Raw genomic sequence first — 14559 nt, forward strand, 5'->3', positions numbered from 1 at the left:
GAGCGGGAGACGTGACGTTGGTGACTTTTTCATCCGCGTTAACAAATGCATTTTGTAGAATACGATCGCGCTTTGTTTAAATAAACGCATTATATAGACTACGATCGCCCAATTATTTTAATTAGCTCGCTCTATGGTTTCAATAAGCGTATTATATAGAATACGATCGCTTTTGTCGGAAGCACAGCAGAATGCGCGTTCACGCGAGGGGGGGGGGATTCTGTACGGGAGTCGGATTTGGGCACAACACCGAGAAACGACAACGGCGCACTGTGCTAGGGTCGTCGGCCGAGGGGGGATTCCCGCAAAAAGTAGCGACGCCCCTTTAAAATTTTTTTTTTTTTTATAACCATTACAGACCGCGAAGCTCTGAATCCGCAAACGTCGAACCGCGAAGTAGCGAGGCCTTACTTTAATGTACCCATTTCCTACTGGTTTTAGGCCTTTGTGCACTGTAGTCATTGTTTGACATGTTGTATTTCTTATTATTTGTCTACCTTTAATGGGCTTAATTGGGTAAAGTATCTGTCACTGGCACAAGCCAACAACAAAAAATCACGAGCCAACAACAAAAAAACGGCCATGGCAACAAACACGAACCCGGCCGTAAATATACCTAATGATCACAGCGAGCTAGCCGAATGCTAAAGAGGGCTAACTGGGACCGATCGGCGGAAAAACGGGAGGCTGGCCGACCGAAAACGTGTAGTAAGCTGCCAGGATACCCGGGAAACAAACAAAAAACCGCCACAGCAACAAACACGAACCCAGCCGGGAAAAAAAACAATGGGCAAAGCAGGCTATCCAGCTAGCCAACTACTAAGGGGATAATCTGGACCAAGCAAACCTGGAAGCCTTTGATTGCCAGGGCGCTAACGGAGAGCTATCTGGACAATGTTGTACCAATTACAAGACACGTGGCGGAAAAACACAAAGGAAAAGTCACAATCACCTACCTAAAAAGAGGTGATGGCAAAAAAGGAACACACGCTGTAGACGACTGCAGGTAATCTTACCTCACACAGCTTATGATGATCAAAGCACGCAACTCGGACAAGAGTCAGAAGTCCCCCAGCAACACAGTAAGCAAAGCAACAATACCTCCAAGAAGAAATGAGCGCTTTGCAATTGCTGTTTACTGCAATTGCCATCTGTTTTTCAATGGGACCTACCGTTGTTTGGGTCCTTGTTTTCATTCGGTGATGTCATGGCTTTAGAGGATATGCGGCAATTGGGTCAACTTTGAGGCAATTCTTTTTTATTTTTGCAACATATCTGAATGATTGTGAGGAGGAAGACTTTATGCTCTGTGCCTAATTGGGAAAAAAACAGTCTTTTATAATCCCTTTAAGTCAGGGGTGTCAAACTCATTTTAGCTTGGGGGCCATATGGTAAAAAAACCTCATGGGGCTGGACTAGTAGATTAAAGAAAGAAAGAAACAGTGTTAGAAAGCGAGATAGTTAGAAAAAAGGATTTGGAAAGAGAACCAGAGGTAGAGAGAGAAAACGAGAGAGAGAGGGAAAGAGAGAAAGAACAAGAGAGAGAACAGCAGAGAGATACAGAGGTATAGAGATTAAGAGAAAGAGAACAAAGAAAGCGAAAAAGAGAGCTTAAATCATAAAGTTCCATTTGATTTACGAGTGGTGCCTGTCTTTGTCAAGATCAAGTGGACATATTTTGAACTGCAGCCCATTTTCTCTTGTGCTTCTCTGGGTGTTGCCTCACGGGCTGGATTAAAACCTTTGGTGTGCCTGATCTGGCCTGTGGGCCGCATGATTGTCACCTGTGCTTTGAGGGTTGCTGGTGGAATGAGGCTTGTAAGTTGCATAAGGAGCGAAAGAGGAACAACTATCAATAAAAGGATGCCATCATTTACGATCTGCTTATAAGAAGAGATGCACAATGTTGTAACGACAGGCGGTTTACAACATATTTGAGTAACGCATAACAGTACTCGTTACAGTGAAAAGTATTGTTCTAGGAACACGTTCCTTTTTAACGTGACAGACCCATCGCTAGTCATATGTGAAAATGGTGCTGTTAGCAGCTCTTTGAGGGATCCATCCATTATCTTCACCGCTTATCCTCAGTAAGTTCACGGGGGAGCTGGAGCCCATCCCTGCTATCTTCGGGCAGTTGGCAGGGGACACCCTGAACTGGTTGCCAGCCAGTCGCAGTGCACTCGAGACAGAAAGCTCACTCGCTCATTCATACATAGGGACAATTTGGACCGGCCAAATAACTTGCCATGCATGTTTTTGGAATGTGGGAGGATACCGGGGTGCCCAGAGAAACCCACGCAGGCACAGGGAGAACATGCAAATGCGACACGGGGAGGCTGCGGTATCTGGACTTGAACCCTGAACCTCTGCACCGTGGGGCTGCGCGCTAACCACCCAACCACCATGCCGCCTCATTTAGGGATAGTTTTTCCATTTGTATTATTTGTCCGTTAAAGAGAGAGCTGAAAGTCCGTTTGAGGCAACTGTGGATCTGCTTGCCCACACAAAAGAACATTACATTAGTCTTCTGCTCTATTTATGGATAGCTGGAGCAATGGATAGATACCTCCTTTGAAGAGAGGCTTGGGAAACATCGTAATAAAACATAGAGGTTGGCAAACGAATTAGACACATTTGACAACAGTACGCACAGGTTAACACTATTCTATAGATCTGCCCTCTTTGCTCCTGCCTGCATATTGTTAGTTTTTCATGATGAATCATCCCTCTTGGGTAAATTTCATGTTATGAAACAAATTGTCCAGGTGGGGGTGCTACCATCCTGCACACCAGTTACCACTGTGTAGCAAATTGTGTCCTGTTTGTAGAATACCTGTGGCGTCATCAGACATAAGTCTCAGGGGCGGGCATATCTAAAGCACGGAGGGGGAGCACAACTATTATTACCCCCCCCCCCCCCCCCCCCCCCAAAAAAAAAAAAAAAACTCGGGGATTCCATGTTGTTGACCTCAAATTTGCTGAGTACATAAAAGGTTGAAAATGTTTTTATAATATTTTTTAGTACTAAATATTTTATTTTATGTTACCAGTGTTTTTCTGGGTTGGGTTTTATTATTAACTTTCTATAAAACTGTTTACTTTATTCTTGTATATTGTAGGTTATTTGTTGTTGCACTGAAAAGTCAATACGTAAATTAAATTGCCATTTGGTTTAACTCAGGGATTCCAGTTGTTTGACTTTAAAGTTGCTTTATATTAAATGGTTAAAAAGTTGAAATTAGTTAAAAGTTCACCTAAGAGGGAAAAAATAAATGGTCATATAATTTAGAAAAATAATATATATTTTATTTTGAAAAATCATGAATTCATTTTGTACATAATATGACATCGTTATTGGCAATATAGTCAAAGGGACCCCGACAAATCAGTCTTTAGTTTTCTTCTTCTTCTTTTTATTTCTTTTTCCTTTTTTCTCCTCTCTTTCTATTTTTCCCTAACTTTTTTTACTAATTTTTCCGGCTTTTTTCTTGTTTTGTTCTTGATTTTCCACTTTTGTATTTTTCTTCTTTTGTTTCACTTTTCCTACATCCACTTTTCTTTGGGTGGGTAGAATGTATTTGTGGGTGTGCACTGCCAAACCCGGCCCCCCTCTGGTAACGCCCCTGTAGAATACTATATGACTTGTATACAATGGCTTGTGAATCTATTTGGCCCCCTTGAATTTTGTGACTATTTTTCACATTTCAGACTTCAAACATGAATATATAAAACTGTCCCACTTATGTTGATGCTTCACAAGTAATTACAGTTTTATATCTTCGTGTTTGAAGTGTGAAATGTGGCAAAAGGTCACAAAGTTCAAGGGGGCCAAATAGTTTCGCAAGCCACTGTATATACGGTTTTTAACTTGATTCTGACCTTAATGTTGCGGAATTCTACAAATATAACTCAATGAATCTATAATTCTAGAGTAAGGTTTTTTTTAATCTCCTTCAATGATGGGGAAGTAAAGTAAACAGCACATAAGTTGGCAACATTATTATATGCATAGTTAACACTCTCCTAAATGATGCAGGGTGTCCGGCGGTGAGCTCTTTGACCGAATTGTTGAAAAAGGCTTCTACACTGAAAAAGACGCCAGCACACTCATCCGACAAGTCCTGGATGCTGTTAACTATCTACATAACATGGGCATCGTGCACAGGGACCTGAAGGTAGCACACATTCTACTAGATCACTAGCTCTACTTCACCTCTCGGGAATTACCGTATTTCCTCAACCATAAGGCCTCTTTTGTCGTATATTTATCATTTATAAGGTAGACTGGAACAGGGGTGATTTTAGGAGTTTTGAGGGTACAGAGCACTGTTCGATTATTAAAATGTTTCACTGACTCACTGAGTATGTTGTAACTACCGCATGTACATTAGACAAGTCAAGGGAATTCCGTCTCTTTTTAAGAAGCGGCTTTTTCGGCTCGGCTCACTGAGAGAGAGAGAGAGGGATTTTTTGTATTTTTAATTATATATCATAATTATATATATATATATACCAGAGCCATGTCCCCCTAGTGGGAGGTGGCTAGAGTCTTTTTCTGACTCTTTATGGGAAATTGATTCAGAGGAGGGGATTCCCAGCCCCCTCTCCCAAACCAACTGATGTGTTGGGAGTCATTAGGTGACCAAACCCCCCCAATTCCAACCCCTAAATGCCGAGCGCCAAGCAGGGAGGCAATGAGTACCAATGTTGTAAGTCTTAGGTATGACCCGGCCGAGGCTTGAACCAGCGACCTCCTAGTCTCAGGGCGGGCGCTCTACCCCAAGGCAACCGAGCTATCATAATTAATAATATAATATTATGAACCAAGTTATTCAATCAATAGTCATTTCACATGTTTTACAGGGCATCCCTAAAGAGCACATGAAACATGAATTAAAATATTAGGACCGACAGAAAAAAAATTGTTAAATACTAAACAATTTTAGCTTTCTACACACTTAACAGATTTCAAGTCGGATAACAACACAAAACCCCTGAAAATGCAAAAAAAAAAAATCTCCCCAAAAAAATATTAACTCTTCAATGCTCTAAATAACCTTGCACCTTAACCACTAGGGTCGTAGGGGCAGCATTTCTGGTAGTGTGTCTTGGTTATACAGCCTGGTGGCACCCATCCCTCTCCAGGCCAACATATGTTGGAACCTGGGACCTATCGTGTGTTAGGCAAATGCATTTGCACGTCACACTGGGTATTTGTATATTGTATTCTTTTGGCTTTATTATTGTACTGTTCTCAGCTCAGGGATGCTGCTGGAAATATGAATTTCCCTTAGGGGATGAATAAAGTATCTATCTATCCATCTATCTAAACCATTGCACTACATTCTACTTTAACCAATTAAGAGACACATGAAAACACACACAAAAATATAAAAGATCGTAAATAATAGAAAGGCACAGCTCAAAATAGCGCACCGTATGTGCAAGCGGCAAGATAGTGACTCTTTTTTTAGTCATAAAAGCCAACAAGAAAACATTATTTTGATCTGTGCTGGATTTCCTACTTGGGAGGTACCAGAAAATTGGCCTTGAAAGTGCTTGAAAAGGGCTTAAATTTGGCCATGAAAAAGATGTACGAACCCTGCTTGCTTGTATTCCGGAAAATACTGTAATATCAACTTGCTCTTTCTTTCTCCTGTAGCCGGAGAACCTGCTGTATTTTAATCCCCACGATTGCTCGAAGATCATGATCAGCGACTTTGGTCTTTCCAAGATGGAGGGTAGCGGGAATGTCATGTCCACTGCTTGTGGTACGCCGGGATATGTCGGTAGGTTAAGAACTACTTACTTTAGATTTTTTTTTCTCTAAAGTGAGTGATTAATAATCAATTATTTTGTGTGTGTGTGTGCGTCTGCGTACTGCTTTACTCACTTATGGAATTAATCAGTGTTTGTGTCTGTTTGCTTCTTTTGAGACAAGAGACAAATGTTCAATGCAATGCTACACTCAAACTCCAGCATCTTACTGTTAAACTTGGTGATACACAGTCTCAATTACCTTGCTTTAACTAAGCCTCTATAGCAGGGGTCGGGTACATATGGTTCACTAGCCATGCGTAAATGGCTCTTTTCATGTATACATATTAGGGCTGCACGATTTTGGAAAAAAACTTGATTGCAAATTTTCAGACATGTATTGCAATTTCGATGCGATTTTTAATCTTAAAAGAAAAGTGAATTTCTGTGCTTGTTTTGATTAGGTGGGGGAGAACCTAAAGTCAAGTCACATTTATTTATATAGCCCTTAATCACAAAAATATCTCAAAGGACTGCAAAGGCTTACGATTACACAATTGCACAATTACCTGATCTTAAACCAGCATGCGGGCAAGAAACAACTCAAAAACCTCAGTGTGAGGAAAAAAGAGAAACCTTGAGAAAGGACCTCACATGTGGTAATCCCCCTTCCAGGATTGACCAGGGTGAATCACAATTAGCATTACTGTACACAGAATAGTAAACACTAGGTAAGATGTTGAAAATGTCCGGAAAGTGCATGACGGCCACGACGCAGCTTCCCATCTCTGCCAGCTGGTAAATGCAGGGGTTGACATGCTTCAGGTCAGACGCTGGTCTGCTGACTCATCTCAAATCGTCCTTCTTCTTCGTATCACCACCAGGCAGCCCGTCGGAAAAAGACAGGACAATACAGAATATGAGGTGGGCATTAATCAAGCTTTGGAATAGAAGTGTGTCTTAAGCCTCGATTTAAAAACTTCCATTGAGGTTGCAGATCTTATCTCCGGAAGCAGGGCATTCCATAACACCGAGGCCTGGATGGAGAACGCTCTCGAGCCTGCAGACTTCTTGGCTCTCGGAGTCACAAGTAGACAGGCATTTTCCGAGCGCAGACTCCGTGCAGGAACATAGAGGGAAATCAAATCAGAGAGATAAGAGGGTGCAAGCCCATGCAAACATTTATATGTTAATAAAAGAACCTTAAAGTCACATCTTAAGTGGACTTGAATCTTTATTAAAAAATTCCGTAATGTTGTTTGCTGAATAAGTACAACTATTTGGGTTAAGTTGTTGTCTGGTAAGTTTCGCCACTGTGTCAAACAAAAATTTTGTATTATTCTTAGGTTTAACAATAATCTTAGAGAAAAACGATGCTCTAGCTGAGGCAAGAGCTACTTTATATTTCAGCAAGCTGTCACACCAGGTCAGTCGGAAGACCTCCAGCTTAGTAGTGCGCAATTTTCGTTCCAAGTTTTCTGCAACCTTGTTTGAGTAACCTGGTTTCTTCAGTAGACCAAGGTGTATTCTTCTTAGGTCGAAATTTATGCCTTTGGGGCGCCACAGAATCAAGAACATTAACCAAAGCAGTATTGAAGTTGTTTATAAGTGAGTCAACAGACCCAGTGTACGAAGGGAAGACTGCAGTTACCGTAGGTAATAGTTCTTTTAAGGCTAATACCGTTGTAGGGCGGATATTGCGACTGCGAAAGCCTAAATTTTCCTTATCACAGTAAACATTAAACAGCACCTCACACTTAACAAGATAGTGATCAGAGATGGCATTAGGATACGGTAACACTAACATTTGAGGCTACTACGCCACGGGTCAAAACGAGATCTAGAGTGTTCCCATCTTTATAAGTGGGCACATGAACTATTTGATTGAAACCAAATGTATCAATCAGTGACTTAAAAGCAATTGCTAGTGAATTTAAAGGAGAGTTTATGTGAACATTAAAATCACCAATAATTACAACATTGTCCGCATAAGTTACTAAGTCTGTTAACAGTTCCGAAAATTCATCCCCAAAAATTTGAGTATGGTCCAGGTGGGCGATACACAACAACTAAATAAATTGGTGTTGACATTAAAGACCTCATAACAAGTGCTTCAAACGTTTTCAAACCAGTAGGGGTATTAGGAGTAAATTTCAACTTACCTTCCGATATAAGAGCAACACCTCCACCTTTTTTGCATGGTCGTGCCAAGTGCGAACTCACAAAGTTAGGGGGAGAAGCCTCATTTAACACTACAAACTCATTTGGTTTTAACCAGGTCTCACAAAGGCCAATAAGGTTAAGATTGTGTTCATTAATAAGGTCATTGACAAGTAAAGCTTTGGTGGCAAGTGATCTAATATTCAGAAGGCCAAGCTTGCAAGCATGACGGCAGATGCGGCCCGAATTCCATACCACAGGAATTTTGTTGACAGGTGGAGTAGCAGGAGGACTATTGGTAGAAAATAATGTTATTTCGTCTGCCTCCTCAAGGGTGAAACAGAGGTAAGAAGCACAGAAGAAGATGCTATAGAAGAGTACAGATCAGGGTGTATGGTGCAGTCAATAGAACGCTCAAAACTACAAAAACTATGTGAATTGCATGAATCTAGCATTGCGCTAGTTAGCTCTAGCGTTACAGACTCCACACCCGTGCTTACAGGTTCACTAATCACCTGTGACCTGGCCTGCACTAGTGTACCCTGTCATGGAAGGCTTAAACAGTAATCTATATTTTTAGAAAGAGTGAGAGCACCTTCCCAGTTAGGGTGAAGGCCGTCTCTCCTCAGCAGGTCAGGTCGGCCCCAGAAAGCAGGCCAGTTATCCACAAACCTAAATCCCTGCTGACGGCAAAAACATGTCAGCCACTGGTTTAGCGAGACTAGTCTGCTAAACCTCTCATCATTGCCTCTTGCAGGCAGGGGACCAGAGACAATTACTCGATGCCGACACATCTTGCTGGCGAGATTACAGGTCCTAGCAATATTTTTCTTTGTAATCTCAGTTTGCCTCATTTTAGTATGATTAGAGCCAATGTGAATGACTATATCAGTGTAGCTAGCCCTGTCCTGGTGTCTAGATTTGCGTGTCAGCTCCCTCAAATTAGCCTCAATGTCGGGTGCTCTGGCCCCAGAAATACACATAACCGTGGCTGGGGTGCTAAGCTTTATGTTTCGGGTGATGGAGTCACCTATAACTAGGGTGCGGGAGCCAGTAGACCGGGGTGGAGTTGGACTAGCTAGGGGGCTGAACTTGTTACGTGTCTGAATTGGCTCACTGCGATTAGCATGCCGTCTAGGGCTAGTGCTAACCGAACTAGCAGGTTCGCTACAACCCACGCTAGAAGTGGTGTCCGCGGCATCTAACATTTTCCTTTTAAACTGCTCTAGCTCACGGACACGTACTCTAGAAGGGTTACTTGCGTACGGAAGCGGGAGCAACCTTTACAGCAACCCATACTCACTTGTGAGCAGTCGGATGCCAAAAGAGCGTCTTAGCGGCCGTGGGAGGGGATGCCCTTCGACAGCAATCTGCAGCAGCGCGACTGTGAAACAATTGTGCACGGCACTTACCTTGCGCCAATCATCCGAAATACTTACGTGAAACTTTTCAACTGTTCGAGATAAAAAGTCTCAGTCCAGAATTCTGCTATAGTGGGAATCTGAATCAATCTCGTAGTCGCGACGTCGTGAGCAAGACAAAAAACTCCCGCCACTCGATGAACATAGTGACATGCAAACTTACCTCAAGATAATTACCAACTGAGAATATACGACTGTAACAAATAAACAACTAGAGCTCTACAAATAAAAACAGAATTGTCATTATACAATTTTTTTTTAATAATGGTTGCAAAAGAAGGTGCAAGCTATGTTATTTTGTGAGAAATGTCACAAAATACTGTAAATGAGGATACCAACATATTTACCTTTGGTGCTGGGCAGAGAGAAGTGAGTACCGGTACGTGCGGTGTGCGCGTAGCTCCGCCCACCCTTTCCGCTCACACAATCAAAATGCTCTGTGTGCCTGGCTTGTGTTTTTGGGTGTTTAAAGTTTGTGATGTATATTTTCATCATGAAGTGTCTCAACAGTGAACAGACATATATTAATGAGCTTCCATATAAAGAAATCCTTAGAGACATAGAGTCAAAAAAGGCTCTGTTGGCGTGACACTATCTATCTATCTATCTATCTATCTATCTATCTATCTATCTATCTATCTATCTATCTATCTATCTATCTATCTATCTATCTATCTATCTATCTATCTATCTATCTATCTATCTATCTATCTATCTATCTATCTATCTATCTATCTATCTATCTATCTATCTATCTATCTATCTATCTATCTATCATATTTTGTCGCATAATATTAACATATTTTTGAGGGCTTATTTAGTCGCTTGCAAGATACAGAACTGTACTTAGTTACATTTTTTTTGTGGAAGTACAATGTTGGCAACAAGATTCACTTGATACAATGGGAAATTATTTGAATGCCACACAAACTTTTTCTTCTTTTTTTTATATTGCTTTTTAAAAAAAGTCTCATTGTGTTTATTTTTTAGCTTTTACTTTTTTCTTTTTGTTCTCCATTTACTTTTTTCCTACGTTTCTTTCTTTTCTTTTTTTCTGGCTTTTTTCTAAATTTTTCTTTTTTTTTCTCTTCCTTTTGTTTCTTTTTTTCCCAGCTTTTCACTACTTTTTCATTTTGGTATTTTATTTCTTTTTTGTTCTATTCCCCCCTTCTTTTAATTCATTTTGTGAATAGTTTTACATAATATTTGGTCATGTTGGGATTAAAGAAGCAAAAACAACCTGAAGAGCCGTTTAGGACCCGAAAGAGCCGGTTCCTTTTAGTGAGCCGAGCTGAGGAAGCCGGTTCTTGACAAACTCTACTAACTTTACTTTTCATCTTCGTTCGACATTGACTTCAAAATACCGCATTTAGGACACAACGTCAGGGGAACCCGTGTATTTTTACCTTTATGCACTGTAACTTTGACTTAAGTCGCTTCTTAATTAGTCATTTTGAGCCCTCATTTTTGTGCGCTGGCTAGATTTTCTTGTGCGCTGAGAATGTGCGAGCAGTGCGCAATTGCGCACGCGCACAGCTTAGAGGGAACACTGCTTAGAACGCGCCCAAACATCCCATTATCCTTTTACAACACCTCTTAACTCATTCCTATCACCAACAATAGCTCTAGCTTTCACTAGATTTAGACCTCTTTCCTGCAGTGCACGTCCACGTCAATCGCGGCCTTCCTCTTGGTCTCCTTCTATTGACCTCTGCTCTGTAGATCCTCTTCAACATTCGCTCCTCGCCCATCCTCTCCATGTGTCCGAACCAATCTACTCATCCCTAAGAATGAGTGGAATGGCGTGACACCCTTGCTGTAATCTGTAGTTGGAACTGTTTCCTATTTGTACCGGACTGAACCACTTCATTACTCGTGTTATGTCCATTATGCGGGCATTAAACTCTGCTCTACCCTGATTAGAAATTGAATCTCCGGGAGGAATTTTGCATGTCTAGAATTTCATCTCTGAGTGATATGTACTCATGCAAATAGCCATACCTGGATTGCGAGCCATAGGTTCCCGACCCCTGTTCTAACTCATCAGGTAATAGACACATAACCCATCAAGCTAGATGTAAATGATGAAGACCAAAGTCCGAAATATCTGCATCATCTCTAATTTTAAGTTTTGCGATCCTGTTTCTTCCAGTAACATAATTACATTTTATTATTGTGCAAAAGGAGGTCTTTAATGCTTAATTTAGAGTGCCCTTAAGCATTGAACATTTTCTGCTTCTGCACAGTTCTCCAACACGCCTGGTTTTAATAATCTGACTCATTATCCGGTTTCTGCCCAAAAAAGGTGTTATGCAAATGCGCAGTAGGGGAAGTCAGGTCATACTAAACATGTAGGATGAATAAAATGAAGCCAAGAGTACATAAAACTAATGATCCATGTGCTAACATAACTTTTTACAATAGAGCAGGGGTCTCAAACTCGTGGCCCGGGAACCAATTGCAGCCCCCAGGATGATAGTTTGAGGCCCGCTCCTTCATAAGAAAGTTAAAGGGACAGTGTGTATTATTTCCCCACCAGATGTCGCTGTATTGTGTCATGCCGCCGAAAACAAGTGCTAAAAGAGTAACAGAAGAAGACCAAATACAGAGACAAAGAGTGATCCAAATACATTATTACTTTAGAAAAAAAGAAAAAAAGAAAGGAAAAAAAACATAAAAGGAAAAAGTAAAGAGAAAAATGTAAAGAAAAGAAATAAAACAAAAAGTGAAACTCAAGAAAAAATAAATAAAAAATAAAATGTAAAAAATGAATTCCTTCCTTTTCTTTCTTTCTTTTCATTTTCTGCATTTTCCTTTTTTCTTCCTTTCACCTTATTTTCCTTTTATTCTCATTTTTCATTTGTGCCTGATTTTCTTATTTCTTCTTCCTCATTTTTTAAATCATTTTTCTAAAAATAGTACTTTTCTCTACATTTTATCTTTTCTGAGAAAGCCGAGGTAAAAAAGCAAAGAAAAAGAGTTATTTTTGCTCACTTTCAGTCTCCATAGTTTGTAGTCTTCCCTGGACTCATTTTTGTTGGCACTACACATTACAGCGACATCTCGTGGACAAATATAAAACACTGTCCTTTTAAGAAGAGCGAGCTGCTTTTATCAGCTCTGTTTTTGTGGAAAATCCCATTTAGCCCAACCTCACTTGGATCCTAGCCTTGGCGGCCCCCAACTCAATTGACTTTGAGACCCCTGCAACAGAATGAATATTTTGGAATCAGGCAAAAAAAGGGGACCACCACAACACAATTAAATGACTCATGCATGGTGTGACTATAAACAAGTCGTCTCTGAGTAGGCAGAGTGCATGTGTTAAAGTTTGACCTCATTTTTGTATGTTTTCACTATACTGTTTATCATAAACTGCCCTGATTCAATGGATAGAATTTGTGAATTAAAAAAAAATACGGATATGGGCATAATCTAAAAGATTTACACTGAAGTTTTAGTTTTTCTTAAGTTGTCTAAGAAGTTCAAGGTGATATTACCAGTGGGCATTGGGTGTGTAGACTTTTTTTATGTTCCATTTCTATGACTCTTTTTTTAGAGATTAAAGTTGCTTTAAAATGTGTGAATGAACGTGTTTAAAGTGGTTCAACACCCAAATTCATTGTTTTGATGATGCAAAATTATTCAAATAAAAATCCACACATTATTATGGAGTCTGCGGGCTGTTAAAACAGGCCTACTTTGACATCACCCTTAGTAACCGGCTTTAATGGTACATAGAAAATGTCTGAGGTCCTGTAAAAAGGACTTATTGCTAATAAAGGAGTTGTGCCAAACGATTACTCATTGTGTATTTCTGTTTTAGCACCAGAAGTTCTTGCCCAGAAGCCATACAGCAAGGCTGTGGACTGCTGGTCCATCGGAGTGATTGCCTATATCCTGTGAGTCATAAGAATGTTCTAAAAAAAATAATAATAATAAAAATAAAAACCACGAGCCTCTTTGCTGAGATCCCAAAAAATTCAGGCTAATTTGATGCATTTTTGTTCTACAGTAATCCCTCACTATAACGCGGTTTACTTTTCATGGTTTTGCTTCTTTACTGATTTGCAGTATGCATTGTGTTGTGCATTCTGATTGACGAAACAATCTCCCTCCTATTGACCTTAGCTTGGCCTTTTGGCTGAGAGTAAGTGTCCCAGCTCCTAGGCTTTGTAGCGTATTATGAACTGACCGATAACGGATAATGAATAATGAATAACAAAGACAGAACAATAACCCTTAACCCCCCCCCCCCCCTCCTATTATTACTTGACGAAACAGTAGTTATTTGTAAAAGAATAAATCAACATGCATACAGAAACCTTTAATTTGTTAAACAAATGCTCGAGGCTGTAAAAATGGTTTGTTCTATGTTGTCAGTGTATAATGGAGTATTTGTCTAGTAATTGTGGAAAACTAATGGGTTCTACTTCACGGATTTGGCATATCCCTGGTTCATTTGGGAACTTAACCCCCGCAATAATTGATGGATCACTGTAATGGATAATAATAGGCCTAGATAAGTTTTTGGGTGTGTGATTTAACAATACCAAATGACCAAAGTCTTGCTATTTATTGTGATTAGAAGCCTCAGTTCACGTTCAATATAATGGGCCATTTAAGTTCTTCATATGTCAGTAATGTATAGTGACAGAATCAAAATTTAAATAGTTATTTATTACAACGTCAACAATGACATTGGACTCAACAAGGCACCACAGGATAAACATGTAATAAGAGACTTTGAAGAAATAAACTAATATATTTAAAAATATATTATGCTTGTAGACTGGCCTAGGTTGTAAGTGCATCATAAAATAGTGCAGTGACATTTAGCAGCAACAGGAAAAAAACAAAGTATATGACGATAAATGTGTGCCCTGCGACTGGCTGGCAACCAGTTCAGGGTGTCCCCTGCCCACCGCCCCTGGGATGGGTTCCAGCACACCCGCGACCCTACTGACGATAAGCGGTTCAGATAATGGATGGATGAATGAATATAAATGTTCACAGTATTGTTTGTTTGTTTAGGGAAGTGAGGCCTGTTAGTCCTTGTTTTTTTAGGCATGGTGTACAACAGATTAGGCCCGCCAAGGTTTTTAGTTAATACTGAGGATAAGCGGTGCAGCTAATGAGATGAGATGAGACACCCAGAGGAACACAGGAGAAAAATAAGTTGCAGTTTGAAATTCGTCCGCTTGATAAAGACAAAGCC

The 14559-nt window shown here is 40.3% G+C and overlaps 1 protein-coding gene and 1 long non-coding RNA gene across 5 annotated transcripts in view; one reads left to right on the forward strand and one right to left on the reverse strand.

Moving 5' to 3' along the window:
* The window catches only part of camk1da (calcium/calmodulin-dependent protein kinase 1Da), an 86893-nt gene that overhangs the window by 44433 nt on the left and 27901 nt on the right, over positions 1 to 14559 (forward strand). For all 4 annotated transcript variants that reach the window (XM_088347435.1, XM_088347432.1, XM_088347433.1 and 1 more), the window contains 3 exons: positions 4040 to 4178; positions 5666 to 5792; positions 13168 to 13243. In XM_088347435.1, coding sequence (XP_088203561.1) covers positions 4040 to 4178; positions 5666 to 5792; positions 13168 to 13243 — 342 coding nt within the window. The remainder of the gene's footprint in view (positions 1 to 4039; positions 4179 to 5665; positions 5793 to 13167; positions 13244 to 14559) is intronic.
* Positions 6161 to 9713, reverse strand: LOC148357360 (uncharacterized). The gene is made up of 2 exons (XR_015852015.1): positions 9360 to 9713; positions 6161 to 9290 (listed from the first exon to the last, which is right to left on the reverse strand). It is a non-coding gene; the product is annotated as an uncharacterized LOC148357360 (long non-coding RNA).

This window comes from Urocampus carinirostris, chromosome 11 (genome assembly GCF_059441175.1).
Source record: "Urocampus carinirostris isolate Australia breed hairy pipefish chromosome 11, RoL_Ucar_1.0, whole genome shotgun sequence".
NCBI lineage: Eukaryota > Metazoa > Chordata > Actinopteri > Syngnathiformes > Syngnathidae > Urocampus > Urocampus carinirostris.